Source organism: Acinonyx jubatus, chromosome B1, assembly GCF_027475565.1.
Source record: "Acinonyx jubatus isolate Ajub_Pintada_27869175 chromosome B1, VMU_Ajub_asm_v1.0, whole genome shotgun sequence".
Classification (NCBI taxonomy): domain Eukaryota; kingdom Metazoa; phylum Chordata; class Mammalia; order Carnivora; family Felidae; genus Acinonyx; species Acinonyx jubatus.
This window is the reverse complement of record NC_069382.1, coordinates 73,052,618-73,074,226: the sequence shown is the minus strand read 5'-3', so window position 1 is coordinate 73,074,226 and position 21,609 is coordinate 73,052,618. Positions and strand designations below refer to the sequence as shown.

The following is a 21,609-nucleotide window of genomic DNA, read 5'->3' as shown; positions in this document are numbered from 1 at the left end:
GAGAGAGAGCATGAGTGGAAGAGGGGCAGAGAGAGAAGAAGACACAGAATCCCAAGCAGGCTCCAGGCTCTAAGCTGTCAGCACAGAGCCCGACGCGGGGCTCGAACCCACAAACTGGGAGATCATGACCTGAGCCAAAGTCAGATGCTTAACCAATTGAGCCACCCAGGCACCCATAAATTTAAATTTTTACATTGTTGAGTCTTTCATTCAGGAACACAGTACATCTCTATTTTTAAAAATCTTTTATGTCCCTCAAAAAATTTTTGAGCAATTTCTTTTTATATTACACCATTCATTTTTTGGTTACGTTTATGCCTTGGTATTTCACACCTCGTGTTGCTCTTTTATGGTAGTACTAATGCTCATGTGCGCTAACAGTGGCTCTTTTAGCACAGTAGATAAGAGCACAGGGTCAGATGGCCAGAGCTTGAACCAGGGCTCAGCCACTTCCTTGCTATGTGACCTTGGATAAGTTGACCTTTCTTAGCCGAAGTTTCCTATTCTCATCCGCAAAACATGCATAATAATACCATGTACCTTCTAGGGTTGTTGTAAAGGATAGGTGAGCAAATACAAGGCTCTATGCTGCAGGCCTGACGTGCAAACCCATGAACGTATCTTATCCTTATTTTGCAGATTCTAAGCTAGCGAATGTCCGTCAGTGAACTACAAGCTTGAACATTGCTTCCAATATCCAAAGGCTTTCAGAAACCATCTTCCAAAACAAACTTTCCATTTCTGAGAACGCCCTTAAATGCGGTTTGTTTAGAACACTCTACAAGCATTCTGAAGGCTTCACGTGTGACGCTGTCCACCTCCTGCTTCAGCTTCAAGCACAGAAGCTCACACGTGGCACTCGGCGCTCAGCTCTGTGGACAGTGAGCAGCATGACAGGGTCTGCCACACAAGACGGTCCCAACGTGGATACAAGTTGCCTCAGCTATGGGACCTCAGGTCATTCCTAGTGTTGCAAATCCCACGTGCGAGTTTTTACTGGCCGTGGTGCGGTGGCCATCAGGCCTGTGGGCAAGCCAGCAGCCTGGGATCTGGCCCGCTACCTGAGCCCAGAGCCATTCTCTCGCTCACGTTCTTCCCTCTATTTAGTTAGACGCGTTCCCTGCTGTCTTTGGGGCTATTTATCATCTCTGTGAAATGATCAAATGAGCCCAGGCGTTGTTAACTCTGGCAAATCCTAGAGTTCTGTTAAAAATACCTTGGCAAACTGCCACACGACTGCAACAAATAAAGTAAGTAATCCTGCTTCCAACCTCTGTTGCCTGCCTCGGTGTTAATTCCTACAGTTTTAGTGTCTTGTCTATGACAGTGGCATTAGTGAGGAATTTTTCTCAGAGTGTTATACAGATATTTTCAGAATGTGGGACAGCTTTCCTAAAGGCCTTTATAGTAACAGGCCTACAAACCATAAAAACAAATTGAATTGATGAAAAAGAATCGATTTGTTATTTTTAAGAAAGCATTTAATTGGAATGCTAGCAGTTAAATGAGGACAGATACAGCTCTTAACACCTTGTTTCCTAACTGCCCCCTTGGTTGCAGGTAGGATCAGATAAGCCATCTTTGTTCTCCTGACCGGTTTATCTTCTAACAATCCCTCTTTATGACCACAGCTAATGTTGCTTAGCTCTGAAGATGGTAATAAACCTACGTTAAACCTTTCGCACATGATGATGCTCCCTAACTTGGTTTTGGGGAAGTGCAGAGCTCAGGATAGCACAAAGTCACATAACAATTAGATCGTGCTCCCTTCTTTTCATCAATATAACGTCCCTTCTCCTTCTCGAAAGAGGCCTGGCCCTGGAGGGAATTATAGAGGTCACACATCTGGCTAACATCACAGGCAGGCCTAAAATTCATCCAAGACACATAGATCATGCCCACAGTAGACATAATCTGGGCCACTATTCAAGCAGGCTGTGTTTTATTAAATTTAGTACATCTCTCACTCACCACATGAGCATGCACGCGTGCACACACACACACACACACACACACACACACCCCTGCATTTTAACAATGTTATTTGAGATTATCATCCTGCAGGATTATAAATGGTTACTTTGTACCCCTCATATGCTACTTTGTATCCCTCATAATACAGAGCTCAGATTTGAGGGAAACCAGTTGGCACTTAATGTACTTCCTAAATACTTGTTGAGTTTTAAAAGACTTTTGAGAGACTAAAAAAGGAAAAGAGGAAAGAAACTCACAAAGAAAATAACTGAGCCAGAGATTTACTTGAGCAAAGAGGTGAAAAGAGTTCACTAAAACCACTGTTTTCTTGCAGTTAATGATCTTTTCAATGAATATATGGGACGACGGATGCATCATCTACCAAATACTTTCATGTATCAGCCTCATGGTGGCTGCCTTTCTTGCTGCTGTGTGTTCCTTCTTTTTTTTTTTTTTAATCTCTAATTTATCTTATAGTTTGTGGAATATCTCTTATTTTAACTAATTAATAAAAGAGAATTAAAATGTAGTTTTTAAAAAAATATTGCATTTCATAAACTTGCTGTGTAAATTGGACAAATCACTTAACATCTCTGAGTTCCAGGCTTACTCATACAGATTATTTCATTTTTAACTGGTCAAACTGGCATGATATAGACAATGCCAGGCCCTGTCTGGCATTAGGTGTTCATATTAAGTGTTCAGTAAATATATTTTGTAAAATTATATCAACAATCATACTTTTCTAAGAAAAAAAGAGAGAAAGGTCAAGAGAAGAGAGGAAACAGGAAGAAATTCACGAAATTCTTTATTAAACGAAACTGGATTTTCCTGAGAAATACTGAAGTGATCCATTTTTATGTCATTGAGCTCAGACATGAATCATAAGATAAACAATAGAATTATTACAAAACCAGAACAGGTATGCTGTTATTCACCCTCTAACTAGTTAATTTCTTAGGTGATAGTACCTAAGAATCTGGCATATATAAAATGCTATACAAATGTCTTATTGTTTTTGTTATTCATGAGCTTTCAAAATTATAAATCTACTTGAATGAAACCAAATCGATTTTTTCTCTAGTCGTTCCCCACTCAATATAAACTCATCACTGTGGCTAACTGGCATAAAGGAAAGAAGATGGACACTTGGCTGTTATTTGCAGTTCCTTTTCTGTGGTTATTCACCTGAGCTTACAGAGACAGAACATCGTGCTTGCAGGAAATTGTCTAAGTATAAGGCCTCAGGAAGAAGGGACAGGCTGGCTACACCTTAAGCACTCTGACGAAAGGGATTCTTCCCTTCTTGTTACCACTATCTAGCTCCATTCAGGAAGGTTCTGTGAGGCTGGGGGTAGACAATAAGGGAGTGCGTTCTTTACAGAGAATTTAAACAATAATAAAACCAACTCAATAGATCTGCTTTTTGTTGTCACCATGTGCTGGCAAAGATGAACCGTGTCAGTGATGAAATTCTCTTCAACTCTAGGGCAGACCTCTCCCACAGCCTTGCCACACCCCTTGGACACAACTTCCACTAACATTCTTCCCACTACCTCTTACACTGCCTAGCACAGAACCAATACGAATTAGGAGGAAAATGCTAAGGAAATAATAATAAGGAAATAAGAATATAAAACTCTCCCTCCTCCACAATTCCTTTGTTGTCTTTTCTTATGGATTTTTTAAAGATACAAAAACCATAGTATAAACTTCCCATAGTGCTCGGTATGTCTCTGGCATTTATTAAAATCTGTGCTAGATTTTAGGTTCCACGACATAAAAGAAAGTGTCCATTCAACGAGGACAGGGCAAAGTAATGAACAATGGCTTGCCAATGGGATACATGGGGAAAGTTCTGAAAGGCCGGAGATTATGGACCTTAACAAGAAAAGTCTTTGTATCCAATGTGGTGCATTAAGTGTAGGATGGTGACCATATCGACTCCTTTTTCCAGAAGTACATGGACTTTATGCCTAAGAGGTTCTGCGTCAGGGTGTCTTTCTAGCATCAACAGGGATTGAGCCCTTTAAATAGAGTCCAGAAGTCTTAGTTTAGCAAGAGGATGGAGAAGTGTGTTTTCTACTAAGTTCAATCTTCAGTGACTGTTACATACTTTCTGAAGCATTGCAGTCACTTGTACACTGCTTAAATGGTAGAGGAAGGATGAGTCACAGAGCTAAAAGCCAATGGGGAACTTTGGGGGTAATGATGTATCAAAGTAGGTTAACTGATTGTGACAAATGTACCATTGTGGTGTGGGATGCCAACAGCTGGGGAGGCTGTGCATGTGTGGGGGTATTAGAACTCTCTGTACTTTCTGCTCAGTTTTGCTGTAAACCTAAAACTGCTCTAAAATATACAGTCTTAAAAAAAAAAAAAATGCCCCAACCAGTACTGTGGGTGGGCCTGGGCCTTTGGACACAAGCTCACTAGCCCAAAAGGCAGTCAATTTATGTATATCAATGTTAAGTTAATAATAAGAATACCAATACTTATTGAGAGCTTATTTTGTGACAGACTTTGTTCTGAGTGCTTTGTACCTTTCTGACTTTTCAGTGACTAAAAATTAGATTTGCTTTACAATATTTTACTACTCTTTGCAGCAGTCAGAAAGTATCTGTGGCACCAAAGCCTTGGGACTTGCCATTGCTGGTTCTTAATGCTGGTGCTGGCTTCACTGAGAGGGAATGACATAAGGCCTGAGGGCAGTCCTGTGAATTAAAGCCGAACAGTTCCGGACCAACAGAGGAATGTAGACATTCCCCTTAAAAACAATAGTTTAGCATAAAGCAGCTCTCCAAATGGGTTAAGGCTTTTTGTCTTACAGGCAGAAATGACCTAGAGCTTATTTCAAAGACCAACCTTTCAATATTTCAAAAATGTGATTTCTAAGATGCTTTCCCAACCATATAGTTCTCAACATTAAGTTTCTTCTATGTTGCCAATAATTCCAAAAACCAAGAGGCAGATGTATAAAAACCACCGGTGTTCCATGCCACTTGTGGGTGCCCATCAGAAATACAGTCATAAGATATTTATAGGGTTTTGGTGGTGATCTGAGCCATGTGCTGAACATACACATGACTCATTTTTAGGTAAGATTAAAATGCAGAGAAAATATTCTTTTGTAATTGCCTTTGTGATGCTCCCGCTAGCATTTTTTTCCCTTTCATCTACTTGTTAATATCTGGTACCTCATTTACATGGGATAGAATTTTTTCTGAACCAGTGATGAATTTTTAACATGCAAAAACTTGGACTGGTAACGCTGACTGAAATCTTCAATAACAAACGGACTTCCGAATCAGAGCCGAGGTTTACCTCACTAAGACTGCAGAGGTGTGATGTGTGAGATGTAGGGTGACGACCTTTTAGATAAGGTTTAAGGGAAGGAGCAGAAAAAGGGGCTAGAAGACAAACATCTGACTGCCCCGATCACCATCTACTATCAGTCTTTTCCTGCAAGGCTCCAGCCTCAGGGACTGCCCGTGACAAATGTCTGCACTCTGGAAGCATTTAAGATGACAGGCACAAGACCTCTGGTTAACATGGAGGGAGAGAAGACGGGTGGTTATTTACCCTGCTCTGAAAGATTATTCTATCTACTCCAACAGAAGCGTAAAGTCCCAGTCACAGGCTCAGTCAAGTTCTCTACTCGCTGATCACCTCTGAGTCACCCCTACCAACAATTTGGTGCCCCCAAATCACAGCGCTGCTGTGTGGAACAAGTCCCCACGTTGCTGAATCATCAATCCTTTCTCCTGCGACACTTCCCACGTCCTGACCAAACTGTCCTCTGATCAAAAACACCCCAGGCGTGGTCATTTCTAGCCTCACAACAGGTAGCAAAATTTAAACAAGCCTCTGGTGTGCTGACCACTAAAATTTTCTATCAAGCAGAGCCACCTAGTGGTAGAATGGAATATGTTTTTAAAATTCTCATTTAATTTCTCTCCTATGACAATCCAATCCAGGTGGGGTTTTGTTTTGTTCTGTTTTGGTTTTTATATGTTCATTTTGCTCGCTCATATTTACAGTTATCCAGTAAGGCTGTCACTTCCATCTGATTTCCTTACCAAATATCTATTTATCCAAGGTAAACAAACCTATAGTTTGTTACAGTTGGAAAGTTTTGTAGCTAAAACAGAAGTCGACTCAACAGTATCTCTTCAGAAGGACAAAGAAAATGCCAGTATTCATTTACTTCAAAAGATAGAGTCACTAGGATATTTACTTTGTAACTTTCTATTTGTATTTTTCTATTTACTTTGTACCTTTGTACCTTTCTTTTCTCCACACTACACACCTATATACCCATGTAAATTGTCACATAAAATTTACAAGCGCAGAGAAGGTAAATGAAAATGCTCTACCCTGGTCTCCAATACCCTCCCCCCCACACATATAATCAATGGTAGAAATTAGAAGTACCTTGGGTTGTGGTTTGATTCCTTTTCTTCCTTTAAAGTAGGTAAACATTCACAATCAGCTAGGACAGAATAGAAGCAAACTCGTTGTTAATCACCGAAATTCTATTTTCTACCCACAAAACTCATGCATTTGAGCGCCACATTTCCCAGCTCTGTGTGGTTGCTTGTACAGAAATGGCCTCACTAGGGAGTTCCAGAGGTTAAAAGATTAATGATGGCAAGGCTCTTGAAATGGAAAAAAGCATTAGTAGCACAGATACAAGACTTCAACATGCCTCTGGCCCTGTTGGAAAGGGCACAATTCATCACTGCTTGGTTATTCAGTCCCCAAAGAACCTCACTGTTGCTCCAAAAGCTAGAATCTGCATGTTTCAGGTTAGCCACTGGAATAAAATAGCTTTACCGGAGGTCCTGATGAGCCTGTAGAATGATTTCAGTCAGGATGCATGATCAAAAGGCAGCCAGTGAATTGAGGAACGACTAACCTTAAAGTCGTCAGAGTTCTCTCCTATCATGTCACAGTTATTTGTAAGGAAAAACAAAATCCATCAACTCCATCACCTATGTGTCAAAATAACTCTCTGCTGTAGTTATGAAATAGATATGCCTTTTTCTGGGTTTCTGGTTTTGTGAGTGTAATGGGATCCTGACATATGACTGTTATCTCAGGCACAAAAGGAAAGATGTCAAATTATTAAGAGACGTTGTCTTTGGGTGGTATAATTTTTTTCTTCTTTCTACTTTTATTTTTGCATTTGCCAAATTATTATGTATGTGTATTTTATAAACTAAAAACAACAAAATGAAACTGCCTTAACGATTATTATAGTGACCTGCCCCTGTCCCCAAATGCTTTACAGAGCTTTCCTTGCCTCAATCTTGGGCTATGAAAAACTGTTCCGTTCAAAATTGTACAAGTTCATCGAATGGTTCTAATCTTTGGGAAAACTTATGTTGATAAGCCTCTGGTATAATAATTCTAATAACAGGTCTCTGGATTTGGGGCTTCACTATTGTTGAATCTGACAGACCCCGGGGTATTTTTTAAAGTTGAATGTTAACAATGCAAATGATATGATAATATAAATAGTGGATGTTATGAAGATAATCTGAGCATTAAAAATCAGTTATTGATTTTTTATAGGAATTTTCAAAGGGAAAAAACAACTACCATCTTTTTTACTTTTTACTTATTCATTTATTGACACGCAATTTTTTTTAATGTTTATTTATTTTTGAGAGAGACAGAGTGCGAGGAAGGGAAGGGGCAAGGGGAAGGAGACACAGAATCTGAAACAGGTTCCAGGCTCTGAGCTGTCAGCACAGAGCCCAACTCGGGGCTTGAACTCACAAACTGTGAGATCACGATCCAAGTGAAGTCAGACGCTCAACCAACTGAGCTACCCAGGTGCCCTGCTACCACCTTTTTTAAACCCACATATTAATTTAATGAAAAGTAAGGAACACATACAGCAATTACTTCCAGATATCAATTAGGAAGTAAGTTACGGGAGGATGTTTATATTACTATCTTTATTAGTGCTGTTCAATAGAACTTTCTTTGGTGATGGAAATGTTCTAGATTTGTGTGTATAATACAGTAGTTATGCATCCCAAGTGGCTACTGAGCATTCACAATGTGGCTAGTGTGACTGAAAATTTTTAACTTTATTTAATTTTTTAAATTTTAATTTAAATAGCCACATATGGCTGGTGCCTCTTGCATATGGCAGTGAACAGCACTGATCTATGTAAATGATATGTGGCAAAATTTTACATCCATATACAGATTAAAATCATAGATCTCTAAATTTTACAGTAGATAAGGTAATCCCGGATGCTAGCTTTTTCCAGATAATTTGGACCCAGAGAGCTCCTTGTTTGAAAAAAAATCATCTTCTTGAAAAAGTCTGTTTGAAAAGATTGTACAAAAATAAAAACAAATGGCACCACGTGATGCAGTAATTAACCTGAGTCTTTTCTTTTTTTAACGTTTATTTACTTATTTTGAGAGAGAGAGAGAGAACACAAGCAGGGGAGGGCAGGGAAAGAGAGAGGAAGAGAGAGAATCCCAAGCAGGCTCACTGCTACGAGCACAGAGCCTGCTGTAGGGCTTGATCCCATAAACTGTGAGATCATGAGCTGAGCTGAAATCAAGAGTTGGACGCTTAACCCACTGATCCACCAGGCACCCCTTAAACTGAGTCTTTAAGGATAGTCAGACCTAAGTTGATTACCCGCATGCTCCAGATCTCATGTGGATTGGGCTCACACCGTCACATTCCAACAATTACGGGACATTTATAAAACCGTTGCAACCTTCACATGCCAGAGAGGACAGGAAAAGCAACTTTAGGTTACCACGTACCATTTCTATTCATGTTGTTCATCCACTTGTCAAGCTCTTCCATTTCAATTTCCATAACAGAGGGTGTGTCTTCCTCAAAAATGGGGCTGGAGAGAGAACAGAAACAAAAAGGAGTGTGGTGTGCCGAGTCTCATTTTGGGAAAGCCCAGAATGTTGACTGCGGGAAAGGTGAACTTGACCTGGTATGTGGCACTCCACGGCAGATTGGGGCTTTGCCCTACTCACCAAATTCTGAGAGGCGGAAAGGCTCGAACTACAATAAGCCTTCATCTATCACTGATCCAGTGATGGAAGGTGCACGGCCCAGCTCTCCTGGGCAAGGGAGCCCAGGAGACTCTGACTGCTTCCCTAAATTAGGTACCAAGTTGAGCTGCCAGGCTTCTACCAACTCCTCTGGGGAGTTGCCCTATTTAGCATGGTAGCCTTGCTTAATTTCACTTCCCTTTCCTTGAGGTTTCTGATCTGTGCCCCAGGTCAAGAGGCCACTGTGGACAGGCTGCTTTCATCACCCCTCCTTTAAATTCCCAGGCTTTTCTGACATAGAGAAATGGAGTCGTTGCTTTCAGAAACCCACTGCCCTCACTTCCCAGGATTCAGAGCACACGGTTACGGAAAAGAAGGCCCTGGGTAACGTAAATGGGGTTGGGGCGGAGACCACCAGCTCAGAACCACAGCTGAGGCGCGAAAGGAAGGCACGTAGAGGAGCCTGGGTGTGAGAAGAGGGCGTATGGAGGAAACCAGCAAAGTGTCTAAACAAGCAAGGTTGCTAGGGGGAAGGCTGGAGGAGGTGGTGACACCGCCCCAGAACACTCTTCTGGTGGCATCTTGTTCTCTTTCTGCCCACTCCTCCCTCCATCCTTCCTTCCTCTCCCCTTCCATTCCCCTTCTCCCTCCCGCCCTCACTGTGATTCTGCAGCATGAACTTTATGCTTCTACCAGGACTCCCCTTTCCTACCAGGGAATGTTATCTTTCCTGGTGATAAAATTTTTAATCAGAATAAATGAACCAACGTCCTTGAAATACACCCAGGGTCAGAATATTTAAACCACAATGCATTTGGAACTGGTAGCATTCAAAGACTTTTTTTTTTTTTTCTGGAGAGGACCCTGTTCTTCACCCAGATCTCCCACTGAACTGAGGTTGGGAGACAGGTGCATCCCCTTCCCCCTTGGGCTGCTAAGGGCCCTCTCCTGGGGCCCAGGATGAAAGGGGACCCTCAAGGGTGTCAGAATAAAAACTCCTAAAAAGGCAGATGGCTCTCTAATCTACTCCTCTCCCGGATATCTTCGTCTGCACTGAGCTGGGTGGGAGGCAGCAGGAACTTACACTTTGATGTTCTCACTTCCCAGTTCATCTAAAGAGAAAAGATATAAAGGACATGTTAGCTTTCATTGTCTAGAACAACTTTTTAGTTCAACAACAGCTGAAATCTCCTTTCCAAAGACAGGAGACAACTTTAAGTAAATTGCATTTTAGGGAGCAATAACTCTTAAGTCAAACACGCACCATATTGAAATGAGGTCCTAATTTACCACATGAAATCTGTTTTTTTTTTTTTAAAGATATGATGGTTCCCTGAGAGTGTTGACCTCAAATCAGATGTTTCTCCCTTTTTATTTTTTTTTTAATCCATCTGAAGAAGAAAACAGTGGTAATGGGAAGCAAGGGAGAGTCAGACAAGAGGAACTGTTCGTTGGCCCCTTCCTTACTCCAACACGTCCCAGTTCAACACACTGCTGTTGTATCTTTGTGTGACACACCAAGCCCAGCACTGTGACTGTCCCTTTGTCCCAGAGCAGGTTGTGGGATACTCATCAGGGCTCCCCTTGGAACTCTGCTCTCACCCCTGCTGCTTGCATGGCTGGACCCCTCACACCCTTCTGGTCTTAGCTTATACTCTCTCCTCAGGGAGCACCCTCCCTCCCTCCTATCTCTGAAGTAGGGTCCACCTTTCCAGTTGCCCCCCAGCTCAGCACCTTGCTTGCTTCCTCATAGAATTTGCCATGTTTGTCATTGGTCAATCCATCTGCTTAATTTTTTTGGTCGCTCCCACAGTTTCAGAAGGACAGAGATCGTGCCTGCCTTGTTGTCCTGCTATCCCCCCACCTCCCATCCAGCTAGCCCGGTACCTGGCAAACACCCAGTAAATATGTATTGAATAAATGAGTAGGCCTTAATCTGGATGGTCTAACATGGGTTAAATTCATACCCAATGTTTTGGACTTAACTATACCATAAAAACAAAGCTTTGAGCAAACTTGCTTTTTGTTGCTGTGGTTGAGGTGAGAACCAGGTAACAGTTTGTCAAATGCCCATCAGGTTCCAGATGAGCGTGTGGCAAGAATCAGAGCCCAAAGGCCCAGCTCAAGCTCTGTTTTGTTTGGCAGGGGAAGCGATGCATCCAGAGAAACGAGGCGATGATGTCAAGTGAGTGGAGAGCATAGACCCACAGCACCTTTTATGATGTGAAAACCATTGAGAAGCAAACCACTTTGTAGAGGCCCACCAAATAGTCGAGTGGTCCTGATCCTTGGCAACTGGAGGTCTCTTTTTGCCTGGCCTGCAGAAATGTAGGTCCCCGTCGAGCAAACACAACCAGCAAGAACCTGGAACTGAGCTCCTGGCAGCTGGGAGCCACTATAATTTCCTGTGGGTTGGCAAGCTTTCATGGCATCGCTGGTCCAGGAAAGCTGGGCACAGATGGAAGTTTCGAGCCACCACTGCTTACCTTCTAGGGCCTATGGGTTATATCCTTCTGCCCCCTGCTAGGAACCTAATGCTTCCTGCAGGTGTCTGACTCCTCAGGCACTTAGACTGGGGAAAGGGGAGTATGTTCATTTATATTTTATATATGTATATCTTTCATCTAAAACTGACGTGCTATTTCCTTAAAGGATTTTACTATAAATAAAGCCCATACACAACTGAGCCTTCCCTACAGGTGACCCATAAAGACCCCCCTGTTTTATCACTCCCTCTCTTTCCTTCCCCCTCTTTCCCTGCTTAGTAAACCACCCCCAACTAATTTCTCAGAGAGCTAGTGGCCCCACAGCCCCACCGTAGAGGGCATGGATTTATCTTTATAATTTGAGCGCCTGCAGGCTTTGTGGTGAGCAAAAGCTCACCCTGCCTGCAGACGATGGAAAAGTTTAAAAACCCATTACAAAAGTACTCCAGATGCACCAAATGGGAAGCTCCTGTAATCAGTATTCAAACAGAGCAAAGAGCCTTCTGCGGCCTCGTCTCCCCTGCTCCGAGACCGTTACCCCTGCCCCAGCCACCATGGCAACAGAAAAACATCTGGGAGAGCACACCAGAGCAGAGCATTAAACCAGGAGGGAGACCAATTACGTGTCCTCAGCAATCAGGTCCTGCCCACTCCACTCCACCTGGCCTACATCTCTTTATTAATAGCCATCTACTCCCTTTGCCACCGGAGGGCAAATGTACCTCTTACACAGCCCCCCACCTGCACTCGATTCCATTTTCCCTCCTACAGTCCTTCCATTTCACACCCTCCTACCCACTTCGTCCTCGGCCCGCGGTTCCCAGCTACACCCACTCAGCCTGCCAATGCCCCCCCTGCCAGCTACCCTCCTCTGTGTACCTCAGATGGTGGCATCGCTGGGGCGAGGGGATGAGGGCAGGAGCCCCACAGGAAAGTGGCTTATTTATCTTTTTTTCCATGCTGAACACTGAGCAAGAGACAGACGCTTTCTGGAGATGTACTGAGCAGACCCAGGCGTCATGTAGCCACAGTCTATTTAAAGTGATGGTTTCCTGCCAGCTGTTTTCCCTGCAGCTCTCTCAGACACAGCACATCAGAACACTTAATAAATGTTAAATAATAACAACTGCAAATTTAATGCCTGCAGGTCTGGGAAAATGGTAATAGAGCATCACGTTACTACACAGCATTTCCCTTTTTCTGGACTCGAAATGGACAGGCCCAAAGAGAAAAAGTAATTTCCAATAGGAAGAAATGTTCTTTCTTTCTTTTTTTTAATATATTTTTTAATTTTTATCTATTCTGAGAGAGAGAGAGGGGGGGGAGAGAGAGCAAGCAAGAGAGTGGGGGAAGGGCAGGGAGAGAAGGGAGAGAGAATCCCAAGCAGGCTCCGAACCGACAGCACAGAGCCCGACATGGGGCTCGAATCCGCAGACTGCGAGTTCATGACCTGAGCAGAAATCACGAGTCAGAGACTTAACTGATTGAGCCCCGAGAAGTGTTCTTTCTAAATGTGTTGGGAAGGCGCCCCCCGGTGGTCAAACTGGTGCAGAAGCGCCTACCAGGCTCTATTCAGGTGGGGGAAAGACCAATGTGTCTAACTTTCTGAGAGCACATCATCCATGCCCTTCCACAAAACATTGTTTTGGATACTTTCCAAGAAAACTACTGGTCTGACCCAGTATGACAGTTCTATTTTTCCTGGAAAAAAATATTTATTTTTTTTTAATTTTTTTTAACGTTTATTTATTTTTGAGATAGAGAGAGAGACAGAGCATGAATGGGGGAGGGGCAGAGACAGGGAGACACAGAATCCGAAACAGGCTCCAGGCTCTGAGCTGTCAGCACAGAGCCCGACGCGGGGCTCGAACCCACGGACCGCGAGATCATGACCTGAGCCGAAGTCGGCCACCCGACCGACTGAGCCACCCAGGCGCCCCGGAAAAAAATATTTAAATAACATTTTGTTAATTTAAATATTCTCCTTTTATTGACTTGCATTATAATGTGGTGTTATGTGAATAGGGGGACTTCAGTGGACGGAAGTTGTTAACCTTTCAGCATTTAGTTTGTTTGAGGAGACATCCATCTGTTAAGCAGTTAACTGTCTGTATCTATACCAAAGGAGTGACTAGTAAAAGAAAATATTTAAATAAATTTCTCTCTATCAAAAGTTGTGATTAGCAATTGTTTGGACGTTTCAAGATATCTGTGTTGTGTTCTCTCTCTCTCTCTCTCTCTCTCTTTTAAGTTTATTTATTTATTTTGAGAAAGACAGAGACAGCACGAATCAGGGAGGGGCAGAGGGAGAAGAAGAGAGAGAACCCCAAGCAGCCTCCCCACTGTCAGTGCAGAGTCTGATGTGGGGCTCAAATTCACAAAAACATGAGATCATAACCTGAGCTGAAACCAAGAGTCAGATGTGTGACCTACTGAGCCTCCCAGATGCCCTTCTGTTGTGTTCTCTTAAAGTGAGGCATATTTAAACCAAAAAGAAGGTGCCAATTGGTATTAAGAATAAGTTGCAAATTTGTTTTTATCTCTGAGAATAGCTGTTCTTTAAAAAAAGTTCTAACATTGTTTTATTAACTCATTCTGTCAACAAACGTTTATTGAGCAGCTAATATATGTGTTGGGCTAGGCACTAGGTTAGGTAAAAGGGGTAATCATACTAATAGGTTAACACAATATGCCAGCTACTCTTCCTACTAAGTGATTTACATACATGAACCCATTTCATTCTCATACCGTCTCTGTCAGCTAGGTGTTGGATTTGCCCATGTCACAAATGAGGAAGCTGAATCAGAGAAGTCAGAGGGCTAAGAAAAAAGCCAACAGGGCAGCGTGGTTCCAGAGTCCATACTCTAACCTTGATGTCATACTACTAAACAAGATAAATAAGACAAGTTCTTGATTCTCTTGGACCTTAAAGAGAACATAACCTCGTAAGAGAGACCAAAAAATAAAAATTAACGAAAAAAAGACAAATCAGCAACTCATGCCAGTGTAAACACTGTGCACAGTAAGTGTGAACACAGTCTGTAAGAGCACAGAAGAGGTGTGATTAATTTTGCCTGGGGAGTGATTACTCAAGGCTTCATAAAAGAACTGGGCATTGAAGAATAGGGTGGCAATTTGCCAAGCAGACAAGAAGGAAATCTCACACAGAGGAACAGTGGCAACCAGGCACGTTAATGTCATAAAAGTGTAAGCCACACTCCGGGAACAGCCAACAGTTCATGTACCCAATGCGGGATACATGAGCCATGTCTGAGATGGAGGCCCGTTCTTGATCATAAATGGCTTTTGAACTTTGAGGTTCTCACAATGAAGTTTAACCAAAAAGCCCTTTCTGGGGCGCCTGGGTGGCTCAGTCGGTTGAGCATCCGACTTCAGCTCAGGTCACGATCTCACGGTTTGTGAGTACGAGCCCAGCGTCGGGCTCTGGACTGATGGCTCAGAGCCTGGAGCCTGCTTCGGATCCTGTGTCTCCCTCTCTCTCTGCCCCTCCCCCATTCATGTTCTGTCTCTCTCTGTCTCAAAAATAAATAAACATTAAAAAAAAAATTTTTTAAAAAAAAGCCCTTTCTGTATTTAGAGCCTAGGAGCACGAACATTTGACTGGACACCCGGCATCCTCCCCCCAAACCCTATGACACCATTAGGTAAGACTGGCTGAGGGACTATGCTTTAGGCAGGAAATTCTTACTTTCCACGAGGTCAAAACAATGGGGTCCAGACATCTCTGTTTGCTTTATCTTTTTCTTTAGCTTACAAAGGAGCTCCCATATGACCACTGTTACTAGGTCACCCTGAAATTTCAAGCAGTGGAGAAAACAGGTGTATTTCCTACTCCTTTGGAATCTCTTACATTGGCTCTTGCCAAGAAAGGTAATGCACATCAGGGCTTCTTCCCTAGCTCACATTTACCATACCTGCTGGCATAATGGACAATGACCATTTATAGCTCCTGCCGTGATCTCAAAGCCTCTTCTGGTGTGAGGACAGTGAGCAAGACCCACAGGCCAAGAGCTTGATCTCAAAGCCAGAGGTGCCCCATTAGTGAGTGGGAGGGATAGAGAGCGAGTTTTGTGTGCACATATCAATATGGAGCTTATCAGGGATGGTCTCATCCCTTGAGTGATTTTTGGAAGAACTAAAGGCTTCAACTTAAAAATCTAATTGGAGTCCTTTTTACCGGCACAAGCCAGAAGTAGTCAAGTCTGCTTTGGACTTAGAACTACCGTGACACCTAGTATGTGTTGCTCTGAGAATTGGCACTGAATACCCCTCGTGTGTATCTCTGACCTAAGGAATTCTCCATCAGATGGCTTTCAGATTGATGACGGTAATCTTGAGCCAATTAGGAATTTCATACAAAAGTTGTCATAGCTTTAATGAGAATAAGAATGATGCTTTACTCAGGCCTTTACACAATCAAATTGGGATGTGGCATGGAGGAGAAAACAGTATCTTGGATGGAAATCTGTGTGAGAGAATCCCCTTCTTGAGCCCAAGGTCTCAGCCTCCGCATCCTCAACCCCAACCTGACCCACTGCTTTGCCAGCTCGATTATTTCCTCCGACTCAGGGAATGTCGCACGGACCTATCGGCCAGTTCTAGACTGGGCCCTTGTCTGGATTAAGCACAGAGATGGCAGTTGTGTGATTTAAATTTCAATTGAGGCTGAAACCGCTCTCTGTTTGAAAAATAAGGGAGTGTTCACCACTTACTATTTTATGTGGTCCTTGTCGCTTCGCTTTAAAACCTCTCCGTTCCTTTTCCTCCCCCAGCCCCAACTCCCAACAGGCATTAATTAGGGTCATACTCACATGTCTGTAAGGCATTCTGAGATCCTTGGCTAGAAGGCTCTGTGTAAAAGCAGAAAGTGTTTTTGCCTTATTGATTGTTCATTAACACATGAAGCAATTGTCTGGAAATGGGAACACACAGAATATTTACCTTGTTTAGTTCTTTTCCTTTTATAGCGTGTTACAAGGATTACCAGTATTACAAATAGGAGGGCCAATAAAATCAGCGGGATCAACACCATTAATATAAACTCGTGTTGATCTGTATCCTCCTCAATGTAGGTAAAATTTGTATTTGTTATTAATGTTGCTGTGGTCACTGCAGCCAACGTCGTCTGAATGGTAGAGTCTCCATCGCGGCTTTCCACTTCCAGGGGCCTATCTGCTGACTGTTCTGGTTCCTCAACATACCCTGAGGGAACACACACAAAATTGAGATTGCCATGGAGACAAAGCTAGTATGTTATGTTTTCAATGATTTTTACATTTACCCTACATGCATCCAGTGGTAAACTTGATCTACTGCATTTGGTCATCCAGTTCATTGTGACAGAGTATTGATTTAACACAAATGGAGTTCAAGCTGGGAGTATATTGGATATGCAATCGGACGGAGCCCAGAGATAAACCTCCCACTGATACAGGCAGTTGGGCCTTAACCAGATACTTTGGACACACGCAAAGGGCATTGAGAAGCTTCGTCACGTCAAGGGTGATATTCCAGAACATCTTCTAGAGGACACCATGCTATTTCCATAACATTTCTGGATAAATCCAAATTCATGTTTCCTGGAAGTTAACTACTTGCCACACAGCACTCAGGTATAAAGCAATGCATGCTGTCCTAGTTTTTCATAAAAGGTTGCCTATCAGTGCAGAAGAATTCGTGGAAACTGGGGAGACTGATTAGACATCAGCCTCAGTCTCACATGCTACAGAGAATGGAGACTCTGAGATTATCGGACACAAGTCTTCCTGAATTCTAAATAAAAACACAACATGTATTTCATTTGTAAAGGGAAATTCTCGAGAGGGAAGCTCCCTTAGAGACTAGGGAACCAATATTTAAATGTATTTAATAGAAAGCATCTTTCCCTAGAATAGAAAGAGCTTCCCCTATTAAGAAGCTATATAAACAAGTTTATTCTCTTTGAATTTCAGATTGTGTTTAAAACCATCCTGGGGCTCATCACAGGACAGGGAAGGACTATTAGCCTGATGATCATCTGAGAAATCTTTCCTCACCCGGCTATGTAGTGACCACAGTAAGGCAACCAAAGGTTTCCATGTTACTATGGCATAATGTTGCCTATCATTCAAATGGGGCCCACTGAGGGTAAGAGCATGAATTTAGGCTATAGAAAACTTATCAAGTAAGATGACTTATATGAACATTCTAAGTGAAAGGTGCTATGCAAACAGAAAAGTCAGCTGCTTTAAGCCATCCTCTGTTACTGTAGGTTAGGCCACCACCGCACTAACAGAGCCAATTCCACACCTTATCCATTCACATGACTGAATGACCATGAATTCCTCTGATTTATTTTATTTAAAAATATGTGTGATCACAGTCTAATTTTTTGTTGGACTATGTACACGAACATTTCCGTATCCCCCAAGACCAGGGAATCCACCTGATAATCGCATTGGTAAATGCCCCCCCAAAAACATCAGAGTCAGTTACAAACTTCAGAGTATAAGTAGCTGGTGTTCCTCACATGTTTATGCCAAAAGCAGGATTTTATTTTTTATTATTTTTTTAAGTTTATTTACTTATTTTGAGAGGGACAGAGACAGTACAAGTCGGGGGGAGACAGAGAGAGAAAGGGAGACGGAGACAGAGAGGAAGAGGTAGAGAGAGAGAGAGAGAGAGAGAGAGAGAGAGAGAGAGAGAGAGAGAGAATCCCAAGCAGGCTCTGTGCTATGAGCACAGAGTCTGATGTGAGGCTTGAACCCATGAAACTGTGAGATTATGACCTGAGCTGCAACCAAGGGTCAGATGTTTAACCAACTGAGCCACCCAGGAGCCCCCAAAAGGAGGATTTTAAAAAATATTTACTATGTATTGACCTCGGTCTGGGTTAAGTCTTTGAAATATTTACATCTTTGAAATAAGGTAATAAGTTAATAATATTAACACATATGCTAAAAGCTTTGATGCATCATATATCACCCTAATCCAGGAAAAGATATTTGTCCAGTAGGACAATCTCCTCATTAAAGTCATCCAGCTCGCAGAATTATTGAGAACAAATAGCATCATTCACTGATGATCCAGCCAGTAACAACTAGACATATTTGGGGGGTTGGCAGGGGAGGGGCACACACACACTCAGGTGCAGTAGAAATACTGACCCCCCTATTCTCTGAGGCCAGTGCTTAGAGACCTTCCTCGAATACCCAGACTTCTTTTTTATTTCTTTTGCTTACTTCTAGGCCTGCTGAGGCTGCCACCACTATTTCAGGCTAACCTTTATAGAGAATTTACTAAGCCAAATCCTGGGCTCTGCCTTTTACCCAGATTATCTCATTTTGTCCTCACCATTTTTCAGATAGAAACTGGGCAAAGAGGTTACACAGCATGCCCATGGTCACAGAGCTATAGTGGAGAGGATGTGAACCCAAGGTGGCCGATCATTGAAACTGAGCCTTGAAATTCACACGATGTTTTCCCTCCGATAAGACAGGAATACAATGATTACAAGGCACGAGGTGGTGAACCAGAGAGGGAACCCCTGTTCTCGCCGATTCACCTGGAAGGAAGCAGTTTCCTGGCACAAAGGGGAAGAGAGAGGGATGGGTCCCAAAAACCTGGGCTTTGTGGGGCTCCTTCTAAGCAATTCAGCCCAGATGCACAGCAGTACATGTTCAACACCTCTCCAAGGAAGGATTTGAGTCACCATTTGACCTGTGGCCCCAGAAGAAGAGAAAATAGGAAAGGAAATAAGGTGGCAGGAATAATGAGAGTGTTTAGATAATCAGGAATGAAAGAGAAATGGAAGGAAACACACCAGATGGTCCTGGGTCATGTACACTTATTTTTTAGCACAAGGGACAGTGCTGGTCACAGCTGGCCCCTAGTGACATTTTGGAGTGAAAGGGGGTGAAGTTTCTCTCCCCAACATCCCTTTCACATACACCCTAACATACGTTTTGCACGTTAAACATCACTCTCTCAGAATCTCTAGCGGTTATTTAAATAAATGAGAATCAAGGGGTCTCTTTCCCTCTCTGTTTTCTTTTTCTTTACCCTACAAGACTTCGTCTCCAGATACTTCCATTACAACGTTCCTTACAGCCCTCCCCACCCCACGCACCACCACAACAGCCACAAATAATAAAGAACACTGGCTGGGCATTTATCATATGCTTAGCATGTGCTAGGATCTAGGATAAACAGCCACAACCTAATTTCCTCCCCCCAACAACTTCCTTGCTCACATTTTACAAAGGGAGAAACTGAGTCCTGAATGTCTTGCCCTGGGGGACAACCCTGTCCTTTATAAGTTCTGCGACATAGGGTTTTGTAGCTGCATTCCCTACAGCGTAGGTGCCAAATGATAGCAAAGCTTCTACTCATAGCTGGTCCCTTCATAGTAGTGAGAATTTGAAAAAATTATTTACCCCTGTGGCGTGATGTCCTAATGTGTACAACTAAGGGGGGACCCCCAACGCCCCATCTATTTCCACGTTGCTATGTTGCTTCTGGGGTATTTACTTTGTTTTTTTAATTAGAATTTTCTAAACTGATACTAGACACATGATACTAAGCTCAGAAAGGAAGTTCCTCTACCACCACTTCCCCTGCCCACTCAAGGTGCCTCCCCAGCGGTAACCCACTCTGCTGCCTTCCAGAAAAACTCAATGCACGTGTAAGTATCATTTCCTGTTTTCTTTTTTTTTTAACACAAAGGGTGGCAAAATGTATATACTGCTCTGACCCTTGCTTTTCTCACTTAAAATTTGATCTTAAGGGGCGCCTGGGTGGCTCCGTCAGTTAAGCGTCTGACTCTTGGTTTCAGCTCAGGTCATGATCTCATGGTTTCATGAGTTCAAGCCCTGCGTCCTGCTGACAGTGCAGAGCCTGCTTGGGATTCTCTCTCTCCCCCTCTCTCTGCCTCTCTCCCACTTGCGCTGTGTCTGTGTCTCTCAAATATGAATAAATAAAAAAAAATTTTTTTAATTGATCTTAAGGGCATCCGGGTGGCTCAGTTGGTTGAGCCCCTGACTCTTGGTCTCAGCTCAGGTTAGGATCTCATGGTTTGAGTTCCAGCCCCACACTGGGCTCTGCACTGACAGCACAGAGCCTGCTTGGGGTTCTCTCTCTCTCTGCCTCTTTCAAACTGAATAAATAAGCTTAAAAAATGTGACCTTCAAGATTATTTCATGTCTATATACAGACAGTTGTCTTTCCCCCTATTATTTGAATGTATCATAACCTGTTCCTATTGACAGAGATTTAAGTTGTTTCTTTTGCATTTTCAATGATGTTACAGTAAACACCCCTGCGTCCTTTGGTTTGTACCCGTGCACGTATGGTCTGTATTTTGTCTTAAGTGTGGTGAGAGCAGGAACAAGAGTGTTGGGTGCAGGGGGAGAGAGGACAGCACCAAATTGCTCTTGGTGGCCTTCTCCAAGATAGCTCCAGCCCGGGCCTCACACCATGAGGACCAGCAGAAACTAAGTCAGAAAAGTGCGGGGCGTGCAAGGTGTCTTTGATGGGAAAGGGGAGAAGTCGAAAAACGGTGGGGATTAGCCCCAGCAGCATTAGATGCCGTCAAAAGGGGAGTCGGAAAACCAAGGTGAGCCATGGAATCAACTCAGGAGCCAAGAGTGGCTCACCAAGGGAACAGAGGTGAGAGTGAGGGGAAAGGAGAGGGGGACAAAACCAAGGTGGGAACCGCAGAGGAGCCAGTGGTCACAAAAGCAGGCAGTGCAGAGGGCTACTCAGGGGACTGTTCTGTAGAGCATTATGGAGGTTCCTCCTGCGGCCTGTGGGGCGACAGCAACTCTTTCCCCCGTGGACACGGCACCCCCTAAAGCTACTCTGCCTCCAACGTATCTATGGACCCCGGCCTTTTCTTTTTCCTTCTTTCTTTTTTTTTAGAGACAGTGATTTTTTTTTTTAAGTTTATTTATTTATTTTGAGAGAGGGTGGCAGGAGGGGCAGAGAGAGAGAGGGAGAGAGAGAATCCCAAGCAGGCTCTGCTCTGTCAGTGCAGAGCCCCATGCAGAACTCAATCCCATGACCATGAGATCATGACCGGAGCCAAAGTCAGATGCTTAACAGGCTG

At 43.1% G+C, this 21,609-nt stretch overlaps 1 protein-coding gene across 3 annotated transcripts in view; it reads right to left on the bottom strand.

The window, feature by feature from the left end:
• The window catches only part of TMEM154 (transmembrane protein 154), a 52,448-nt gene that overhangs the window by 13,613 nt on the left and 17,226 nt on the right, over positions 1–21,609 (bottom strand). For all 3 annotated transcript variants that reach the window (XM_015080645.3, XM_015080643.3, XM_015080644.3), the window contains exons 2-6: positions 16,467–16,727; positions 16,337–16,375; positions 10,103–10,130; positions 8,776–8,861; positions 6,409–6,466 (exon numbers count right to left, since the gene is read on the bottom strand). In XM_015080645.3, coding sequence (XP_014936131.1) covers positions 6,409–6,466; positions 8,776–8,861; positions 10,103–10,130; positions 16,337–16,375; positions 16,467–16,727 — 472 coding nt within the window. The remainder of the gene's footprint in view (positions 1–6,408; positions 6,467–8,775; positions 8,862–10,102; positions 10,131–16,336; positions 16,376–16,466; positions 16,728–21,609) is intronic.